The sequence below is a fragment of the Thermobia domestica genome, chromosome 7 (assembly GCF_964235325.1).
Source record: "Thermobia domestica chromosome 7, izTheDome1.hap1.1, whole genome shotgun sequence".
Taxonomy (NCBI): Eukaryota; Metazoa; Arthropoda; class Insecta; order Zygentoma; family Lepismatidae; genus Thermobia; species Thermobia domestica.
In genome coordinates this window covers 283,044,862-283,065,389 of record NC_137460.1, presented here as the reverse complement: position 1 = coordinate 283,065,389, position 20,528 = coordinate 283,044,862, and the positions used below count along the sequence as shown (strand labels likewise).

General features: G+C 36.8%; 1 protein-coding gene across 2 annotated transcripts in view; it reads left to right on the top strand.

The window, feature by feature from the left end:
• The first annotated feature begins 9,168 nt into the window (after positions 1 to 9,168).
• LOC145690977 (uncharacterized) overlaps positions 9,169 to 20,528 on the top strand; it is a 45,232-nt gene continuing 33,872 nt past the window's right edge. Inside the window, exon 1 of one of the 2 annotated variants that reach the window (XM_081766453.1) lies at positions 9,169 to 9,867. In XM_081766453.1, the coding sequence (XP_081622579.1) occupies positions 9,530 to 9,867 (338 nt within the window). In that variant the 5' untranslated portion in view covers positions 9,169 to 9,529. The remainder of the gene's footprint in view (positions 9,868 to 20,528) is intronic. The other variant, XM_081766452.1, reaches the window with a different exon arrangement.

Genomic DNA, 20,528 nt, shown 5'->3' with positions numbered 1-20,528 from the left:
GAGTGCTCTTTTGTATGCAATCACTCAAATGAAGAATAAATTTACTGTTTTTGGCTTACCTATGCTGCGTCTTTACCATTTCAGGATTGTAAGCATGCAACCATACAAGGTGCATAATTTACTTAATGAATGTAGTGTGCATCCTTTAAATGGGATAGAGAATTTTTAACCGTTCAGAAACACTTGCTAATGTTGAAAGACTATTTTGTGAAGAAAAAAAAAAAAAGATAAACGTAAGTATGCAGTCATAGAATAAGACAGTAGGGAACATGCCGTGAATACTTGTTCGCAGGGTTGGCTGGTTTAAACCACAAACCAAACAACGAAACATGTTTGTAAAATCTTGATGAATACACAATTGTGGGTTATCACGATTCACTCCCGTATATTTTTAGTATTATATTCAGATCTAAATTCCCCATTCATTACTCAGAGATTATATTACAAAAGCATCTTTTTCTTTATAAGTTTATGAATATTTCTTTTGTGATTTTTTATAGTTGTATATTGCATTATTGTTATGCAATTGCAAAGAAAAACTCTAAATATTATTTCGGTGCTTGAGGTCCCTGGTTCGATTCCAGCTCACGCCGTGTGGAATTTGTGGTGGACAAACACCATGCTCGTGGGTTTTCTCGGGGTTCTCCCATCTCATCCCACTTTCTTCATTTCACTCATCACCATGTCCTTTAGCCTAACCGGCATACACGTGGGACGTAAAACTTGAAGATTTCATTTCATTTCAAAATACATCGAAATGCCGTACTTTTTTTGGGAGGAGGGGGTCATACAAACCCCACAAGAGGCATTTATTAAAATCAGAAGTATCTTTGGTATCTATTTATGTATAAATGGGACAGAGCCAAAGTGGACTCAAACAATCCTTATCTTTATTCACTTTTCTTACTTATATGTAAATTAAGTCGTCGTATTTCTTTAACTTGTACTAATAAAAGTCGTAGCGAACTAACTTAGACTGAAATAGTTCTGTACTCTGCACTATTTTGAAATTGTACATATAATTCTGTATAATGGTTTCACTTGTGTAACTGTTTATCTTTAGTCCTTCCGAAATGACTCTTGGTAGTTATATTAACAAGCAGGGTTGGCAAAAACCATGGTTTTTATTGAAAAAACAATTTTTTTTTTGTTTAAACCTGTTTTTTTTTTTTTTTTTTTTTTTTTTTTGTCGGCAGACGTATCGCATTTGTGGCCAATTAGTCCCGGTTTCGAGTTAAAATGGAGGGTTAAGTTTAGAGTTACCCCTCCGCTTTTTATAAAAATCAGGAAAATTTACATGAGAAATGAGGTAAGAAATGATAATTTAAAGATTTTATTTGATGTTTAGGAATGTAAGTTCGGCAGCAGAGTTATGTTTAATGCGAGAAAAGATATGTGGAAGTTAGTACTATTTGCCGGATGCGGAAGCATTGCGGAAGGTTTCAGCAGCATGGTAGTTGTAAAATATGGCGAATATGGCGAACAGGTGTAACGGATGCGCAAAAATAATGAAGAAAACCTTTTAAATTTATGTGAAACACACGAAGTACTGAAATTAAGTGAAATGTAACAATGTTTAATACTTTAAGCACTGTTTTTTGTATGTTGCAAAGTCCAAGGGCAACTTCAGACTGGAGGGGCAACTCTAAACTTAAGCCAAAATGGAGGACAATTTCTCTCGGATGTAAGCGGAGAAGCAGTTTGGATTCCGCTTTTACCTTATGTGACCGCTTCCTGCACAACCTGATTGTTGCATAATAACACCAAGCTGAAATAAACTTATTTCTGTCCATAAGCATTACAAATACATAGAGCAAATTATTTAAACAAACAATCAAAAAAGTTTAAACCCAAAAAAAAAAACCGGATTTAAGTGAATTGCACGTATAGGCCTAGTCGTTTTTCAGTCAATCAAAATTTACTATATTAATGTCTTTAGTAACGCACAAATGCGTAATTCAATACGTTTAAAGCATTACTCGAGCAGACGGCTCTACAAAATTTTCACACATGTATCGCATTTTCCGATATCTTCTAGCAGAGCATGCACTGAATGAAGAGCTAATGCTTAAACAATGAACCAACTTGTGCTAAGTGGCCACTAAAAGCACGTACGTCATAAACTGAGTCAGAGCCCGAGCGGAGCGAGGTGGTGCGTCAGCGACGGGGGCATACACAAAAAAATGGATAGTGGAAAAATACATAAAATATCCGCAATAAATTTCAACTTTAAAAACACTTAAATAATTTTAATAACTCTTACTTTCAAAATGGCTTCACTAGTTTTCCGGGTACAAATGGCCCGCTGCGAGGAGAAATTCGTTTGGGAGTATTTTTAGTACAAGGGATCCAGAAACACGTAAAAAACTTAAAATTTACAGAAGAAATGAATGATGCAAGTACTTAGACGTAACATATCGTAACCAAATCTAAGCTAACCTGAACTAACATAAACTTCCCTAATATTATAGAAATAAGCGAAATTCTATCATTTTTTGGAAAATTATGCGGGACACTTACACTAATTTAACATACACTAACACAACCTACATTAAACTAACCGAATGTGAACAGAAATTACCAAAATTGTAACATTTTTTAGAGAAAAGAACCCCTTCTGCTAAACATATGTATTCGTTTGTTTTGAATTTTTACTTACTTTTCCACACTTCGCGTAGTACATTTTACGTTTCAACATACCATGACGCTGCCAAAACTTCAAGATATGACGCTCTTTATGACATAGTCCTTTGTAATAAAATCGTATGTTTGCATTATATCCATCACAAATGTCTATTGCTAACATGAACACAACATTTCCGCCATTTAATTCCACCTTCTTCTCATTCTTGTATTCTTCGGCCTTCAGGTTCAGTAAATACCGACAGTTACACTTACAATACGTTAACTCGTACTCAAAATGCATTTCAATATGATATCTATGAACAGAAATTACTTATGTTCACACTCTACTTCTTTCACGAAAAGTGTTTGACATCGTATTTAACTTATAAATCTCGTTTTTGGTAGATCTGCTCGGGTGAAACCCGTTTAAAATACTAAATTTTCATTTTCTGTGTGTGTGTGTGGGGGGGGGGGTGTATTCCTTTGTACAGATTTACTTTAGGAGGCTTCGGTGTACGTACATAATAAGAACATGGAGCAGGCGCGTCAGGAATGTTTCAAATTCCTTAAACCAAGAGATCCATTCTTCCCTTTCTCTTATACAAAGTCTAATTACATTATTTTCTATTTTCACGTAATTAATATTTGTAGATAGAATATACATTATTCTTTCTGCTTTATGCCCTCCACAGCACGTCCGAGAAGTTGGCCCCCCCCATTGAAGCACTAATGATCTCTTCTAGTGCAATCGTTAGTGCTTCGTTAGTGCTTCTTAGAAAACCAACTCCCAACATTAGTGCTTCAATAGTTTGGACGCTAGAAGCAAAAAACTTTGGGGGGGGGCCAACTTCACGTTAGCCCCCCCCAGAAAGCACTAACGATTAAACCTAGTGGAATCGTTAGTGCATCGTTAGTGCTTCCAGAAAACACGAATAGTTTCGTTAGTGCTTCACAATTAGTGTGGCTATAGCCAGTTATATGTCACGAAATTCCCATAAGGAATACATGGGGAATTTTTAATTGGCTCAAATTCCCAACAAATTCAAAAGCGCTAATGACCTCTTCTAGTGCAATCGTTAGTGCTTCGTTAGTGCTTCTTAGAAAACCAACTCCCAACATTAGTGCTTCAATAGTTTGGACGCTAGAAGCAAAAAACTTTGGGGGGGGGCAACTTCACGTTAGCCCCCCCCAGAAAGCACTAACGATTAAACCTAGTGGAATCGTTAGTGCATCGTTAGTGCTTCCAGAAAACACGAATAGTTTCGTTAGTGCTTCACAATTAGTGTGGCTATAGCCAGTTATATGTCACGAAATTCCCATAAGGAATACATGGGGAATTTTTAATTGGCTCAAATTCCCAACAAATTCAAAAGCGCTAATGACCTCTTCTAGTGCAATCGTTAGTGCTTCGTTAGTGCTTCTTAGAAAACCAACTCCCAACATTAGTGCTTCAATAGTTTGGACGCTAGAAGCAAAAAACTTTGGGGGGGGCCAACTTCACGTTAGCCCCCCCCAGAAAGCACTAACGATTAAACCTAGTGGAATCGTTAGTGCATCGTTAGTGCTTCCAGAAAACTCGAATAGTTTCGTTAGTGCTTCACAATTAGTGTGGCTATAGCCAGTTATATGTCACGAAATTCCCATAAGGAATACATGGGGAATTTTTAATTGGCTCAAATTCCCAACAAATTCAAAAGCGCTAATGACCTCTTCTAGTGCAATCGTTAGTACTTCGTTAGTGCTTCTTCGAACACCAAACCCAACATTAGTGCTTCAAGAGTTTGGACGCTAGAATCAAAAAAAAAACTGTGGGGTGGGGCCAATTTCACGTTAGCCCCCCCAGAAAGCACTAATGATTAAACCTAGTGCAATCGTTAGTGCATCATTAGTGCTTCTAGAAAACACTAATTTTTTCGTTAGTGCTTCATTATTAGTGTAGATATTGCATATTGTGTGTGACGAAAGTCACGTAAGATAAACATTGGGAATTTTTTATTGGGTCAAATTCCCACCAAATTCAAATGCGCTAACGATATCTTCTAGTGCAATCGTTAGTGCTTCTTAGAACACCAACTCCCAATATTAGTGCTTCAATAGTTTGGACGCTAGAAGCAAAAAACTTTAGGGGGCAACTTCACTTTAGCTCCCCCTCAGAAAGCACTAACGATTAAACATAGTGCAATCGTTAGTGGATCGTTAGTGCTTCCAGAAAACACTAATGTTTTCGTTAGTGCTTCACTATTAATTTGGCTTTGGCGAATTACATGTCACGTAACGCCTGTAAGGAATACATGCGGAATTTTTCATTGGGACAAATTCCCGCCAAATTCTAAAACGCTAATGATATCTTTTAGTGCAATCGTTAGTGCTTTGTTAGTGCTTCTTAGAACACCAAGTCGAAACATTAGTGCTGCAATAGTTGGGACGCTAGAAGGAAAAAACTTTTGGAGTGCAACTTCACGTTAGCCCCCCAGGTAACACTAACGATTAAACCTGGTGCAATCGTTAGTGCTTCCAGAAAACACTAATGGTTTTGTTTTGCTTTACTATTAGTGTAGATGTGCCCACTTATATGTCACAAAGATGTCCAAACTCACGAGGTCGGCGCTCACGAGTTCGAAACTTACGCTAACTCGACCTCAACCTCACGAAGTGAGGGTGAGATAAGGCTGGTGATGTGAGCGTGAGGTTGAGTGAGCTCTAGGTGAGACGGTTGAGGTGAGCGTGAGGTCAGACTGGTGATGTGAGCGTGAGGTCAGACTGATGATGCGAACGTGAGGTTCAGTGAGCGTGAGGTCAGGCTGGTTATTTGAGCGTGAGTTCAGGCTGGTGATGTGAGCGTGAGGTTGTGTGAGCGTTAGGTCGAAATGAGTTTGTGAGTTCAGGTCGAAATTAATTTTTTGAGCGTGAGCTTGAGTGAGGTTAGGTCAAAGTGGTCACCTCTGTTTACGAAACTCCCATAAACACATGGGGAATATTTCACTGGGACTAATTCCCGACAAACTCAAAAGAGCTAATGATATCTTTAATACAATCTTTAGTGCTTCGTTAGTGTTTCCTAGAGCAGTGACTCTTAACACTAGTGCTGCAATAGTTGGTCACTAAAAGCAAAAAAGTTTCATAGACAAACGTGAAGTTAGCCCCCCAGGAAGCACTAACAATCAAACCTAGTGCAATTGATAATACATTGTTGGTGGTACTAGAAAACACTAATAGTTTCGTTAGTGCTTCATTATTAGTGACGAAACTCACGTAAGAAAAACATTGGGAATTTTTCGTTGAGTTAAACTTCCGCTAAATTCAAAAGCACTAATGATCTCTTCCAGTGCAATCGTTAATACTTCTTAGAGCACGAAATCTGAACATTAATGCTTCATTAGTTTGGATGCTAGGAGTAAAAAAAAAAAAAAAAAAGGACTATCTTCACGTTTGTCCTTGAATTTTTTTTGCTTTTAGAGACCAAACTATTGCAGCACTAGTGCTAAGAGTCACTACTGTAGGAAGCACTAACGAAGCACTACAGATTGTATTAAAGATATCATTAGCTCTTTTGAGTTTGTCGGGAATTAGTCCCAGTGAAATATTCCCCATGTGTTTATGGGAGTTTCGTAAACAGATGTGACCACTTTGACCTAACCTCACTCAAGCTCACGCTCAAAAAATTAATTTCGACCTGAACTCACAAACTCATTTCGACCTAACGCTCACACAACCTCACGCTCACATCACTAGCCTGACCTCACGCTCAAATAATCAGCCTGACCTCACGCTCACTGAACCTCACGTTCGCATCATCAGTCTGACCTCACGCTCACATCACCAGTCTTACCTCACGCTCACCTCACCCGTCTCACCTAGAGCTCACTCAACCTCACGCTCACATCACCAGCCTTATCTCACCCTCACTTCGTGAGGATGAGGTCGAGTTAGCGTAAGTTTCGAACTCGTGAGCGCCGACCTCGTGAGTTTGGACATCTTTGTGACATATAAGTGGGCACATCTACACTAATAGTAAAGCAAAACAAAACCATTAGTGTTTTCTGGAAGCACTAACGATGCACTAACGATTGCACCAGGTTTAATCGTTAGTGTTACCTGGGGGCTAACGTGAAGTTGCTCTCCAAAAGTTTTTTCCTTCTAGCGTCCCAACTATTGCAGCACTAATGCTTCGACTTGGTGTTCTAAGAAGCACTAACAAAGCACTAACGATTGCACTAAAAGATATCATTAGCGTTTTAGAATTTGGCGGGAATTTGTCCCAATGAAAAATTCCGCATGTATTCCTTACAGGCGTTACGTGACATGTAATTCGCCAAAGCCAAATTAATAGTGAAGCACTAACGAAAACATTAGTGTTTTCTGGAAGCACTAACGATCCACTAACGATTGCACTATGTTTAATCGTTAGTGCTTTCTGAGGGGGAGCTAAAGTGAAGTTGTCCCTAAAGTTTTTTGCTTCTAGCGTCCAAACTATTGAAGCACTAATATTGGGAGTTGGTGTTCTAAGAAGCACTAACGATTGCACTAGAAGATATCGTTAGCGCATTTGAATTTGGTGGGAATTTGACCCAATAAAAAATTCCCAATGTTTATCTTACGTGACTTTCGTCACACACAATTTGCCATATCTACACTAATAATGAAGCACTAACGAAAACATTAGTGTTTTCTAAAAGCACTAATGATGCACTAACGATTGCACTAGGTTTAATCGTTAGTGCTTTCTGGGGGGCCTAACGTGAAGTTGGCCCCACCCCACAGTTTTTTTTTTTGCTTCTAGCGTCCAAACTATTGAAGCACTAATGTTGGGTTTGGTGTTCGAAGAAGCACTAACGAAGTACTAACGATTGCACTAGAAGAGGTAATTTGCGCTTTTGAATTTGTTGGGAATTTGAGCCAATTAAAAATTCCCCATGTATTCCTTATGGGAATTTCGTGACATATAACTGGCTTTAGCTACACTAATTGTGAAGCACTAACGAAACTATTCGTGTTTTCTGGAAGCACTAACGATGCACTAACGATTCCACTAGGTTTAATCGTTAGTGCTTTCTGGGGGGGGCTAACGTGAAGTTGGCCCCCCCCAAAGTTTTTTGCTTCTAGCGTCCAAACTATTGAAGCACTAATGTTGGGAGTTGGTTTTCTAAGAAGCACTAACGAATACTAACGATTGCACTAGAAGAGGTCATTAGCGCTTTTGAATTTGTTGGGAATTTGAGCCAATTAAAAATTCCCCATGTATTCCTTATGGGAATTTCGTGACATATAACTGGCTTTAGCTACACTAATTGTGAAGCACTAACGAAACTATTCGTGTTTTCTGGAAGCACTAACGATGCACTAACGATTCCACTAGGTTTAATCGTTAGTGCTTTCTGGGGGGGGCTAACGTGAAGTTGGCCCCCCCCAAAGTTTTTTGCTTCTAGCGTCCAAACTATTGAAGCACTAATGTTGGGAGTTGGTTTTCTAAGAAGCACTAACGAAGCACTAACGATTGCACTAGAAGAGGTCATTAGCGCTTTTGAATTTGTTGGGAATTTGAGCCAATTAAAAATTCCCCATGTATTCCTTATGGGAATTTCGTGACATATAACTGGCTATAGCCACACTAATTGTGAAGCACTAACGAAACTATTCGTGTTTTCTGGAAGCACTAACGATGCACTAACCATTCCACTAGGTTTAATCGTTAGTGCTTTCTGGGGGGGGCTAACGTGAAGTTGGCCCCCCCCAAAGTTTTTTGCTTCTAGCGTCCAAACTATTGAAGCACTAATGTTGGGAGTTGGTTTTCTAAGAAGCACTAACGAAGCACTAACGATTGCACTAGAAGAGGTCATTAGCGCTTTTGAATTTGTTGGGAATTTGAGCCAATTAAAAATTCCCCATGTATTCCTTATGGGAATTTCGTGACATATAACTGGCTATAGCCACACTAATTGTGAAGCACTAACGAAACTATTCGTGTTTTCTGGAAGCACTAACGATGCACTAACCATTCCACTAGGTTTAATCGTTAGTGCTTTCTGGGGGGGGCTAACGTGAAGTTGCCCCCCCCCCCAAAGTTTTTTGCTTCTAGCGTCCAAACTATTGAAGCACTAATGTTGGGAGTTGGTTTTCTAAGAAGCACTAACGAAGCACTAACGATTGCACTAGAAGAGGTCATTAGCGCTTTTGAATTTGTTGGGAATTTGAGCCAATTAAAAATTCCCCATGTATTCCTTATGGGAATTTCGTGACATATAACTGGCTATAGCCACACTAATTGTGAAGCACTAACGAAACTATTCGTGTTTTCTGGAAGCACTAACGATGCACTAACGATTCCACTAGGTTTAATCGTTAGTGCTTTCTGGGGGGGCTAACGTGAAGTTGGCCCCCCCCAAAGTTTTTTGCTTCTAGCGTCCAAACTATTGAAGCACTAATGTTGGGAGTTGGTTTTCTAAGAAGCACTAACGAAGCACTAACGATTGCACTAGAAGAGATCATTAGTGCTTCAATGGGGGGGGCCAACTTCTCGGACGTCTCCACAGCTCCACTAGTTACTTCCAATCCAAGTGAACGATTCGATTTGTGTCACTACTCCGTTTCTGTCACAGAATGGAATTATAACGTATGAACAATTCAACCAATCAGAACTGCGAAATTTCTCCGGTTGTGGATTCTCGGGCGTGAAAAAAATATGCATCCGGGTTCCATTTCACTTTCCTCCGGCTGCTACAAACAAACAAACAATTGCCTAGAGAGCGATCGTGGCTAAGGAAATAAGGATCTGCAGAAGAAGATGATTTTAAATATAAAGTTGCTTTTGTGAACGTTCTTGTAAGTCATTTCATTAAGACTGGCAACTTAAAATATAAGGGAAGTATAAAAACAGTGTTATATTCTTATTATATTTCAATTCACAATGGCTGGTGAGGCGTCTGTTAAGTTAGAATTGATGTGCAAAGAAGAAATTGCTTTTGACTTACCTCAGGAAGATCCACTCGAAGGGAAAGGGTGGACATACGAACTGATGACTGACAAGAAAGAGTTAATATTATCCACAACGGAAAGAGAGGAAACAATGGACAAGGATACAGCTATGTGTTCTTTGGATGTGAAACTAAACGGTGATAGGGTGAAATCAGAATTAGCAGTAGAAGAAGATCCTGAATTTGAAATGGTTCAGGAGACTTGCGCGTCGTACTCTAATGACTTCCAACAATTAACAACAAAAAGTTTAAATTCACTTCGCCCAGAAAGGTAATGTTCAATTCTTCATATTGGCTCAGATTGATAATACTGTTACATGCGTTCGGATAGTTTGTTGGTTAAAAGCAATACTTCACCAGAAATATTTAGGTATGGGAGATATATCGAACGTAAGTTAGTAACCTACAATTAGGAAATTGCAAGGCACAGATAGACAAGCTGTATACAAAATAAAAATGAGATCGATACGACTCATACAAATCTTATGTAGTTTAGATCTTGATAAACTAATTATTTCTTTATTATTGATCACACACTTATCACTAATTGTTGCACATATTTAAAATATGGGTGCTCGACAATATTGTTTTATTTATATAGAGACTTATGTAAAATAAGAAATCGTGAGAATGGTATTTATCCTAATATTTTGCAAAGTTAAACGTGGTATGTATTATATTGGAGCAAGAACTATTTACGTTTCTGTTTTTACTTAGAATTTAGCTCAAATGTGTGTAGCCTCATTTTTTCGGAGGTGTTCGAAAGACATTTTAGGAAAGAATATTTTAACCATCAAAAGATGTTTGTTAATTGCAGAGGTCCACACATCAAACCATTTCATAGCTTCACTCATTTCTTTCAAGGAAGTCGACTTTTTACATTCCCAGGAATCATTTCTAGAGTATGGACCAAAATTTCTGAATATATACTCACTTTAAGGGCTTAGTGAACGTACATGATATGAAAATTATTGTACAAACAACGCTAACCAGCCTGTGCTAGATGGCCGGTAAAAAATAAGATTGCTATGCAGATTAGGGCATTACGCAGAATGTTGGTAAACGAGGATAGCGCAAAATTCTTTATTTAGGATAAACTTACATGTCTTAGGTGTTGAATGTGTTCTTGTACGTTCCTAAGTATTTTATTGGTAACATCCTGAAAGGCTTTCTTTGCTTGTATATTTGTGTTCCAAATTAACACAATATATTAGGGACGTAATTCCTTAGTCATATGAATTCCTTCCTCCCCAAACGTTTTTCTAGTTTTGTGTCATGATTTGCCACATTGAATTTTGATATTTCATTTCGCTTACAGTGGTAACTAGCTACCGTAACACGGGGTTACTTTGCACATTGGGCATTACTTCCCACAAAATATGAAAAGAGATTCAGTCATCTGTTTAAATATGAACTGTAAACAGATTGGTGGTAGTTCATATTTTTCCCACTGGGTGTGTCTGTACAGTCATATGGTACTATGTTACCGTGGTGTCACATATTCTGTCTGCTTGTATGTGTGGAATGCGGTGAGCGGGTAATTGAATTTTGGTTTCATGGCGACGATCGTGGCAACTATTCTACAACCAACTTTACTGAATAGATAACTTAGTTCTTTTAATTTTTAGTAGTTAAGTTTAACAAATTTGGATTTGTGCTTTTTACAATTTAGAAATTTATAAGAACATCCGTAGGTGGAGACTACAAAGAAAGTTTGAATTCGTTCTATTTCAAGCGCCTTCCAATGCTTTTTTTTTTTTTTTTTGCCCGGCTCTGAGCCTATCGTATGTATTTGACATCTAGCTATTCCTAGTAGAAGAGGCAAGTAGCTCGCGAGTTTTTTTTTTTAATGAAGAAGGTAGCATTAATGTTTGTACTGACAAACAATAAAAGAGATTTTGATCGTAGCTTTAAAGTTGTTTCAAACTTCGTGATCAGAACAGCTCCTACTCTGCGGATGGTATAATTTGAGAACGTTTCATTTCTTTTAGCCGAGTGAAATAAATTGAGATCTTATTTGAATATATAAAGGAAAGTAAGAATATCTCAGGTACAAACCATGAAAAATGTCCCAACCATTCTATTTTTACCATCTTTCAAACTTTAACAGCTATTGCCAGTTATTTCGCTTCTAACTGCAGTGAATGTAATTTGAGATCACGTCTTTCTTATTAGGTGAGTTAAATAAATTTTGTTATTCTGCTTTTAGATTTTAGATAGAGTGAGAATGGCCATAGATACAAGTCCCGCAGGATTTTGTTTTTTTTTTATTTAAGAACAGTTTTGGAATAGAAGATTAAGAATAGATTTACCAATACAAAATAACTATGCAAAGTATCTCTTTTGACAATAGAGAATCTTAATATGTTTTAAAAATGTGCCCGGCGTCGGTTTCTTCTTTTTGGGTTTCCTTTAAAGGGGGGTGGTCATTATGACTACAAATCGATTTCTAAGTAACGTTAGTTTCAATTTTTGTTATGGAGCAGCAACATTTTATCAGATAATGTTCTCCTGTTACTGTTGAAAAGGGTATGTTATAAACGACTTTTCGTTCTTCTACATAGAAATGTAGAACTTCTGTATAGATCATCATTATTATTTAAATTCATTTCAGAACGATGTTAAATCAAATTTCATTGTGGGTTAATGAGATGTACTCATAAAATGCCAGCGAAGCGTTATTTATTTATTTATAAATTAGCCTTTTTAGAGTCCAGATTAAGAATATCATAAATACGATATTATTAAGTACATCCCGCCTATCGAACAAAATTTCTTAGTATGTTAGAAAACTACATCGTATAAGCTGCATTTCATTCTTGAATGTAGGTTTACATTAGTAAAGCACGATGATGGTTGAGTCCAAGTTTTTATGAGACAAAGATTTAAACTGCTTTAAGAAAAATTATTTTCCACTTTTATTATATATCTTACACGGGGGAATATATTCTATGATCCATTTGAAAGTACAGGAACGTGAGAGTAAAACGAACCAAGACAGACGAAAAGGTTATGGAGCTAATGGTTTATAGTTTACTTGTGTATTAGTTTTCTGATATATTTTGTGTTTCCACTTATTTTTCCCTTTCTTTAATTTGCACTTTTCTCAATTTTTAAGATTTTTTCACACCATTTTAGACTAAATTCCACCAAGATATCAGTTTCTATCATTTTCTCAGAATGTATTGATAGCTTTTCCCATAGTTCATACTGCCTTTTTGGACAGGTCTATATATTTGCTCTTAAAGTTGTAAACGCTGAGCTATTCCATATAAAATCAGGAAGTTCACAAGTGAAGCCTTAAAAATTAGTTATATTTTATGTTTCAAATGAAATTGACGTTGGTTTGATTTGCACTTGCTGATGGCTCAAAGCTCATAGGATACAGGCTTGGGTGTCATTTCTAAGCTTGTGCATCACCATTTACAAGAATTTCCATTAACAAACCTGGATTTCTTTAATATGTACTATTGTTTTCATTTGAGATTTTAGCCTGCATTGTCCGTTTTTTGTTCACTACTTACATCTTTATCTCGGGCACTCGCGTAATGCCTTTTTCATCCTTGTATGGGTCTATTTCCTTTGTTTTTTTTTTTCTGGTTAGCTATAACTCAGTAGGTTACGAAAATGCATTTTAAATTTTGCGTCGTCCCTGAATTTTAAACTCAATCTTTTTCTCCTTCGTTTCCTTCTGCTTTTTAACGCTTAAGAGGAAATATGTGTATGTCAGATACCTATGTTTTTTCTTTGTATTACATTGGCAACACTGATTCACTCAATGTATCGGATCTCTCAGTACCTTCCAATTATTTAGTTGTATGTGTGTCGCAGTAGTCCATGCCTGAGTGAACATTTATCGATGATTTTAGAAAGAGGCACACATTTCCATTATTGTTTATATTTTTGCGTGATTATTGGACACACATTTCCTGAAGGGAGTTTTGCTTTCAAAATTTTTTGTGGTGTACTTTTATTTACCATGAAATAGAAGCTATTGAGCTCTTGAAACATACTATTTTGTTTGTATGAAATTTTATGTATTTGCAAAATATAGACCTATGCATTTGTATGTTTGTAAGATTGCTGAAGGCAACGGTTTCATGGTAAATTCAAGGTGAAAACATAATAGTGTCTGGAGAAAAGTAAGATCATTATGTCGTTTCATTACGTTTCTGGTTTTAAGTTTGTTAACGTTGAGTTCTGCGCTTAAATACAATTACTATTAATGCGAATACATTATACTAATCCTCTGGACTTTCATGACTGGGTATATACTATTCATTTCACTCCGTTTGCTTGTTTGGAAATAGTCCCGCAGGTGTGAATTCGTTTTGCTAATGATTACACTAGGAAAGTAGTACCCGAATCATGTGCTGGCATGTGATGGTATTATTGCCACCTCGCATACAGTTTTGATATTTCGTGACTTTTCACGTCACACTCTGTTAAAATAAAAATTAATGGTTTAACAAATTCTTCATTGCCATAAACAAGTAATAAAAATATCATTTAAATTACTTTGACGATTCTCATAGTACCTAGATACAAAATTCAAAATATGTATATTGCATCCGTTAGTGCGCTCTAGTTCTGAAACTGAGTTGTTGACCACGCGGAATTTACGTGGCATTTCACACCAAGTGTTGACAATAAGGTAACTATGGTTAACAAAAAAAATGTCCTTGTAATCCACAAGGAGCGTAGCAGATTGGGTGTCGCGTAAGCGAAAGTTTGTACGGGTAGTAAGGAGTTGGAGAGGGGTAGGTTCCGAAGAAACCAGCAGGAGGCATGCGTTTTTCTGTGATCAAATAATATAAACCATAGAATGTATTCGTTCGATTGTAACATTATAATTAAATTTAACGTATTTTTCGTCACATTAGCCCAGTTCCAATACTAAGATAAGTCACTACTATCAGGCATCTTTAATTTATACGTATATTGGCAATAACTAGTGATTGCATAACTTTCAAATTAGACACATCACATTCACCACAACTACTTTTTGTTATGTAATCTCCATTAGCAAACACCAGTTGCCATAGCAAACCGAAACAGAAATTCTATCTTATTACTGTAACCACAAACAGAGATTATCTATCTAAAATCAACATATATTCTATATGTTTCTTCTTCTTCTTCTTAACAACAGATTGTGCACTTTTAAGTAGTACCTTTCCCCAAGATAGCTACAAGAAAAATGGAAGTAATTCACAAATATATAATATCGTTGCATGATCTGAATTGGCATGTCATGAAATCAAAGAATACAGAAGAGAAAAGTTTCAGACCGTGCGTTTTCAGTGATGTCCTTAACAAAATCATTCAAATTGTGACTAACCGGATTTCGAAACACGAAAACCTTTACCACGGCTTTGTGTGTTTCGATCTAAGGCGGATTTCTGATTTAAAAGACGTACTACCCTCAAATGCAATGAACAAAATCTGTGGCATAGATGAAGGGAAAACTATCGAAGAACTAAAATTTTATGCAGATATTTAGTTCAAGACATCGCAAGGAGATGTTGGGTGAATATGATATTGAATATATAAGTAGTGGGTATGAAGAGGAAGCATGGTGAAGCGATATTGAACCAGGGATGTAGGAAATCAAAGTGAAATTGCAAGTCCTGCCTCACGTGTGGGTTTAATATTACATATGAATATCACATGTATGCCTTATGTTATACATACCTCTTTAAAATATACAAGTTTTTCCTTCTATCCCTCTTACACATGTAGAAAGGAAGTTGTAAATATGCTTTTCTTGAAACTCAATATTATAAAATAAGGATTGAGAGCGAACCTCGGGAAAGAAAACCTTCAATCGTTTATGTTAATGCAGTATGAAAGGGATATACTAAATACAGTGAATAAAGATGTCTTAAATAATAAATTCTGTCATAATAATGCATAATTGAAAAAAAATCTGATATAAGGTAAGGATGTCCTTTCTTCTTGTCATGTAAACAGATCAAAGTAATAAAAGTTAAATGCTATATATATATATATATATATATATATATATATATATATATATGATGCACTGCCACTACATATATATATAGTGACAGTGCATCAATAGTAATTAAGCTGTCTGAAACCAAAGTGAACTATCATAACCCCATTTTCGAGCTGTCAACAAGTATGTATAAAACTGGAAACCCGGGATGTCAAATACCACAAAAATTGTACATTGCCACATTTTCACATCTCTTTCTCATGTGAGTTTATCCACCACTCTTTCCAAAAGTGATAATTTATCAGAAATTATGAAAAACTACAAAGTTTAATCTGGTTGCTAATAGTTTGAAAATGCATTTAGTTCACTGTTTTCACTCTGTTCATTGTTTCAGACAGCTCAATTGAGGTCCCCATAATAAAAGGGATCCAAGTTATACATGACGTTTCCAATAACTTGTATTTATAATCGGAAAACCACTCTCCGGATCACAATATGCAAACTTCAGAAACCTCGTCGCACTCCTCTCGAGGGTCTACCAATGAGTGAATTCTGTCGTGGTTATCCTCCCAGCTTATATACAGATGATGATAAGAAAAATGAAAACACTTGTTGTTGGCAACACGTCAGATGTATGGGTTTGGCAGTTTTGTGGCACGTGCAGCGCCGGACCGCTGATGGTGGTGTGTTAGGTCGGTCTCCATACTACGTCAGGCGCAGTGGAACAGCAGTGTCTAGTGGCTGCCTCAGACGGAGGTAGTGTAAAATGGGACACCTATCAGATTTTCAAAGTTGGCAAATTGTTGGTGCGCGGTTATTTGGAGTAAGTGTGACGGCAGTGGCCACTATGTTAGGTGTGTCGCGTGGGACAGTGTCGCAGGTGATGACGGCCTACACAACACACGGGAAAACCACATAGGGGAAGCAGAATAAAATCATGATTGACAGGTCACGCCGGGTATTAAAGCGCATTGTCACCCAGAACCGTCGTGCCACTGCGGAGCAAGTGGCAGATGAACTCAATCAGCACCCCCCCCCACCATGTTTCGACAATCACAGTCCGCCGCGAAATAGATGACATGAACTTAAGGCGTCGTGTTGCACGTGCCAAACCGCTCATCAGGGACCATAACGCTTTCACACGCCGCAAATGGCGCCGCGACCATGCAGCTTGGACCGTTGAGAACTGGAAACGTGTGATATGGTCGGATGAGTCATCCTTCACGCTATTCCCAACCACGGGCCGTGTTTATGTGTGGAGAACACCCAAAGAAGCTTATGATCTGCAGTGTCTCCGCCCAACTGTGCAACATCTCGGCGGCTTGGTGATGCTGTGGGCCTATGGTCAAACTTAGCGGACGAATCACTGCCAACGATTATGTCGCAATTTTAGGAGACCACTTGCATCCTTTGGTCCGGATGTTGTTCCCGGACAATGACGCCATCTTCCTGGATGATAATGCACCCATTCACACAGCTGGAGTTGTTGCAGAGTGGTTTGAGGAACATCGGGATGGCGTTCAACACCTTCCCTGGCCCGCCCAATCACCAGATCTCAACATAATTGAACATCTGTGGTCCGTCTTGGAAACACGACTCCGGCGACGATTTCCACCTCCATCCTCTCTCACAGAACTGGCCGATGCCCTGCACGAGGAATGGTGTAAAATTCCACTTGCTACCATTCACGACCTCTATGCCTCCATCCCATGTCGCATCAAGGCTGTTCTGAAGGCGAAAGATGGCCCGACACAATAATAATCTGGTAAGTTGCAACTTCGTTCAGGTGTTTCCGTTTTTCTGATCACCATCTGTATTTCACTATGGAAAGTCAATTTCCTAGACATAAATTTATCTACTTGAAAAGTCACTTCCCTTGCCCTCCAAGGTCTTCACCTTATGTTGGATGTAGATGTATTATTGAGTGTAACGGAATAACATTATGTGGTTTTGAAACTTACAATTTTGAGCGTTTAAACGGTCTGCGAGGATAGTTTGTAATAATACTCCACATACAACTGTTTATCAGCAAGTTAAATAAAAAATACGCATATGTTATAACGTCCGTATTTTACATTAAGTGCGCCTTATTAATGATTTTAAGTCTACACCCCTCACAGGTTCTCATTATGACTCTGGTAGAAATAAGAACACTATTGATATTAGAAAAATCCAGAGGCCAGACTAATCCAGATGCATGGGATAACATCAAGTGGTAAAATAGAAAATTAATTTGAGAACTTAGCTCAATATATAGTAAAGAATATCGCGAGAAGAAAGAACAACTAAAACAAGAGAAAAATCATACGTTACTTTAGCACAAATTATAAATATTTACAAACGAAACCGAAAACTTGTTATAAACAAAATTAATTTCTCTCGAAATAACCTGAAACAGGCGATCATCACTTCCGTTTTGTTAATGTTCGTTATAATACATGTTTGTAATTCCAGATTAATGTTTGGCAATAGACCAAATAGAAAAGAGAAACAAACCATAACAAAATGATATTCGGAAGAATGAAAAGAAAGCCAAGAACAAACTTTTAGATTATATCCCTGTTGATTGCCAGCAGTTTCTTCTTGTTTCAATTCCATTTTACTCGCGCTTTATCCTATCGATTTTATGACAATACTGATGAGAATTAATCGCGAAGGATTCACACAAATAGTAACATCATATTTAACTAAATACAAAGAAGAGAAAGTAGCTTTTTGATTCACTCCCTGCTCTTTTAGGATTTCCATTTTTGTAAGGTATATGCTATTAGAGTAATTTTTAAATTCAGAAAATATTTTTAAAAACACAACGAAACGAAGGAGAAAGGGATTGAGTTTAAACTTCAAAGACGATGCAATATTTAAAATGCATAATCGTAACCTACTGAGTTATAACCAACGAGAAAAGAGAGGCAACGAAAATAGACAATTACAAGGAAGAAAAAAGCATGAGACAAGTGTGCTAGATAAGACTGTAAGTAGTCTACAAAAAACGGAGAATGCAGGCTATAATCTTAAAAGAAAACAATAGTACAAATTGAAAAAATCTAGGTTTGATAATGGAAATTGTTGTGAAGGGTAATTAATAAGCTTAGAAACGACACCCAAGCCTGTATTCTATGAGCTTTGAGTCATCAGCCAGTTCTACTCGAACAAACGTTAATTTCACTTGAAATGAAAATCTAACTTTAATTATTAATGCTTCACTCGTGAAATTCCTGATTTTGTATGGAATAACTCCGCGTTTACAGCTTCAAATGCAAAAAAAAAAAAAAAAAAAAAAAAGGACCTGTCCAAAAAGGCAGTATGAAGTATGGGAGAATCTATCAACACACACAAGTACTGACAAAATGATAGAAAACTCATATTTTGTTGGAATTCAATCGAAAATAGTATGAAAATAGTCTTAAAAATTGAGAAAAGTGCAAACTAAAGAAAGGGAAAAATACGTGGAAACACAAAATATATCAGAAAACTGATACACAAGTAAACTATAAACCATTAGCTCCATAACCTTTTCGTCTGTCTTGGTTCGTTGTACTCTCACGTTCCTGCACTTTCGATCGGATCATAGAATATATTCCCCCGTGTAAGAAATATAATAGGAGTGGAATATAATTTTTCTTAAAGCAGTTTAAATCTTTGTCTCATAAATACTTGGATTCAGCCATCATCGTGCTATACTAATGTAAACCTAAATTCAAGAATGAAATGCAGCTTAGACGGTGCAGTTTTCTATCCTACTAAGAAATGTTCGAAAATCGGGATGTACTTAATAAATTCGTATTTAAGATAATATTCTTAATGTTGACTTTACAGGGCTAATTTATAAATAAATAAATAACACTTGGCTGGCATTTTATGAGTACATCTCAGTAACCCACAAAGAAATTTGACTTAACATCGCTCTGAAATGAACTTAATTAATAATGATGATCTACAGGAGTTCTATATAGAAGAACGAAATTCGCCTATAAAATACCCTTTTTATAAGTACAACGAGAACATTATCTGTTAAAATGCTACTGCCCCATAACAGAAAAATAAACTAACGTTACTTAGAAATCGATTTGTAATCATAATAACCACCCCCCTTTAAAGGGAACCAAAAGGAAGAAACCGTCGGGCACATTTTTTTTTAAATATATTAAGATTCTATTTTGTCAAAAAAGATACTTTGCATAGTTATTTTGTATTGTTAAATCTATTCTTAATCTTCTATCCTAAAGCTGTTCTTAATTAAAAATAACAAAATCCTGCGGGAGTTGTATCTATGGCCATTCTCACTTATGTCTAAAATCTAAAAGCAGAGTAACAAAATTTATTTCACTCAACTAATAAGAAAGACGTTATCTCAAATTACATTCTCTCCAGGTAGAAGCAAAGTAACTGGCAATAGCTCTAAAGTTCCAAACATGTTTCAAATAGAATGGTTGGGAAAATTTTCATGGTTTGTACCCGATATATTCTTACATTCTTTTATATTCTCAAATATGATCTCAGTTCATTTCACTTGCCTAAAAGAAATGAAACGGTCTCAAATTATACCATCCGCAGAGTAGGAGCCGTTCTGATCACGAAGTTTGAAACAAGTTTAATACCACGACCAAAGTTTCTTTCATTGTTTGTCAGCACGGACATTAATACTTCCTTCTTCATTAAAAAAAAAAAAAAAAAAAAAACTCGCGATCTACTTGCCTCTTCTACTAGGAATAGCTAGATGTCAAATATGCATACTTCTACGTTAGGCTCAGAGCAGCGTAAACAAATATTCGAATTCGAAAGGGCTTGAAATAGAACGAATTGAAACTTTCTTTGTAGTTTCAAGCTACGGATATTCTTACAAATTTCTAAATTTTATAAAGCACAAAGTCCTTATTTGTTAAACTTAACTACTAAAAATGAAAAAGAAATAAGTTATTTATTTCGTAATGTTTGTTGTAGAATAGTTGCAAGTAAAGGGTACAAAT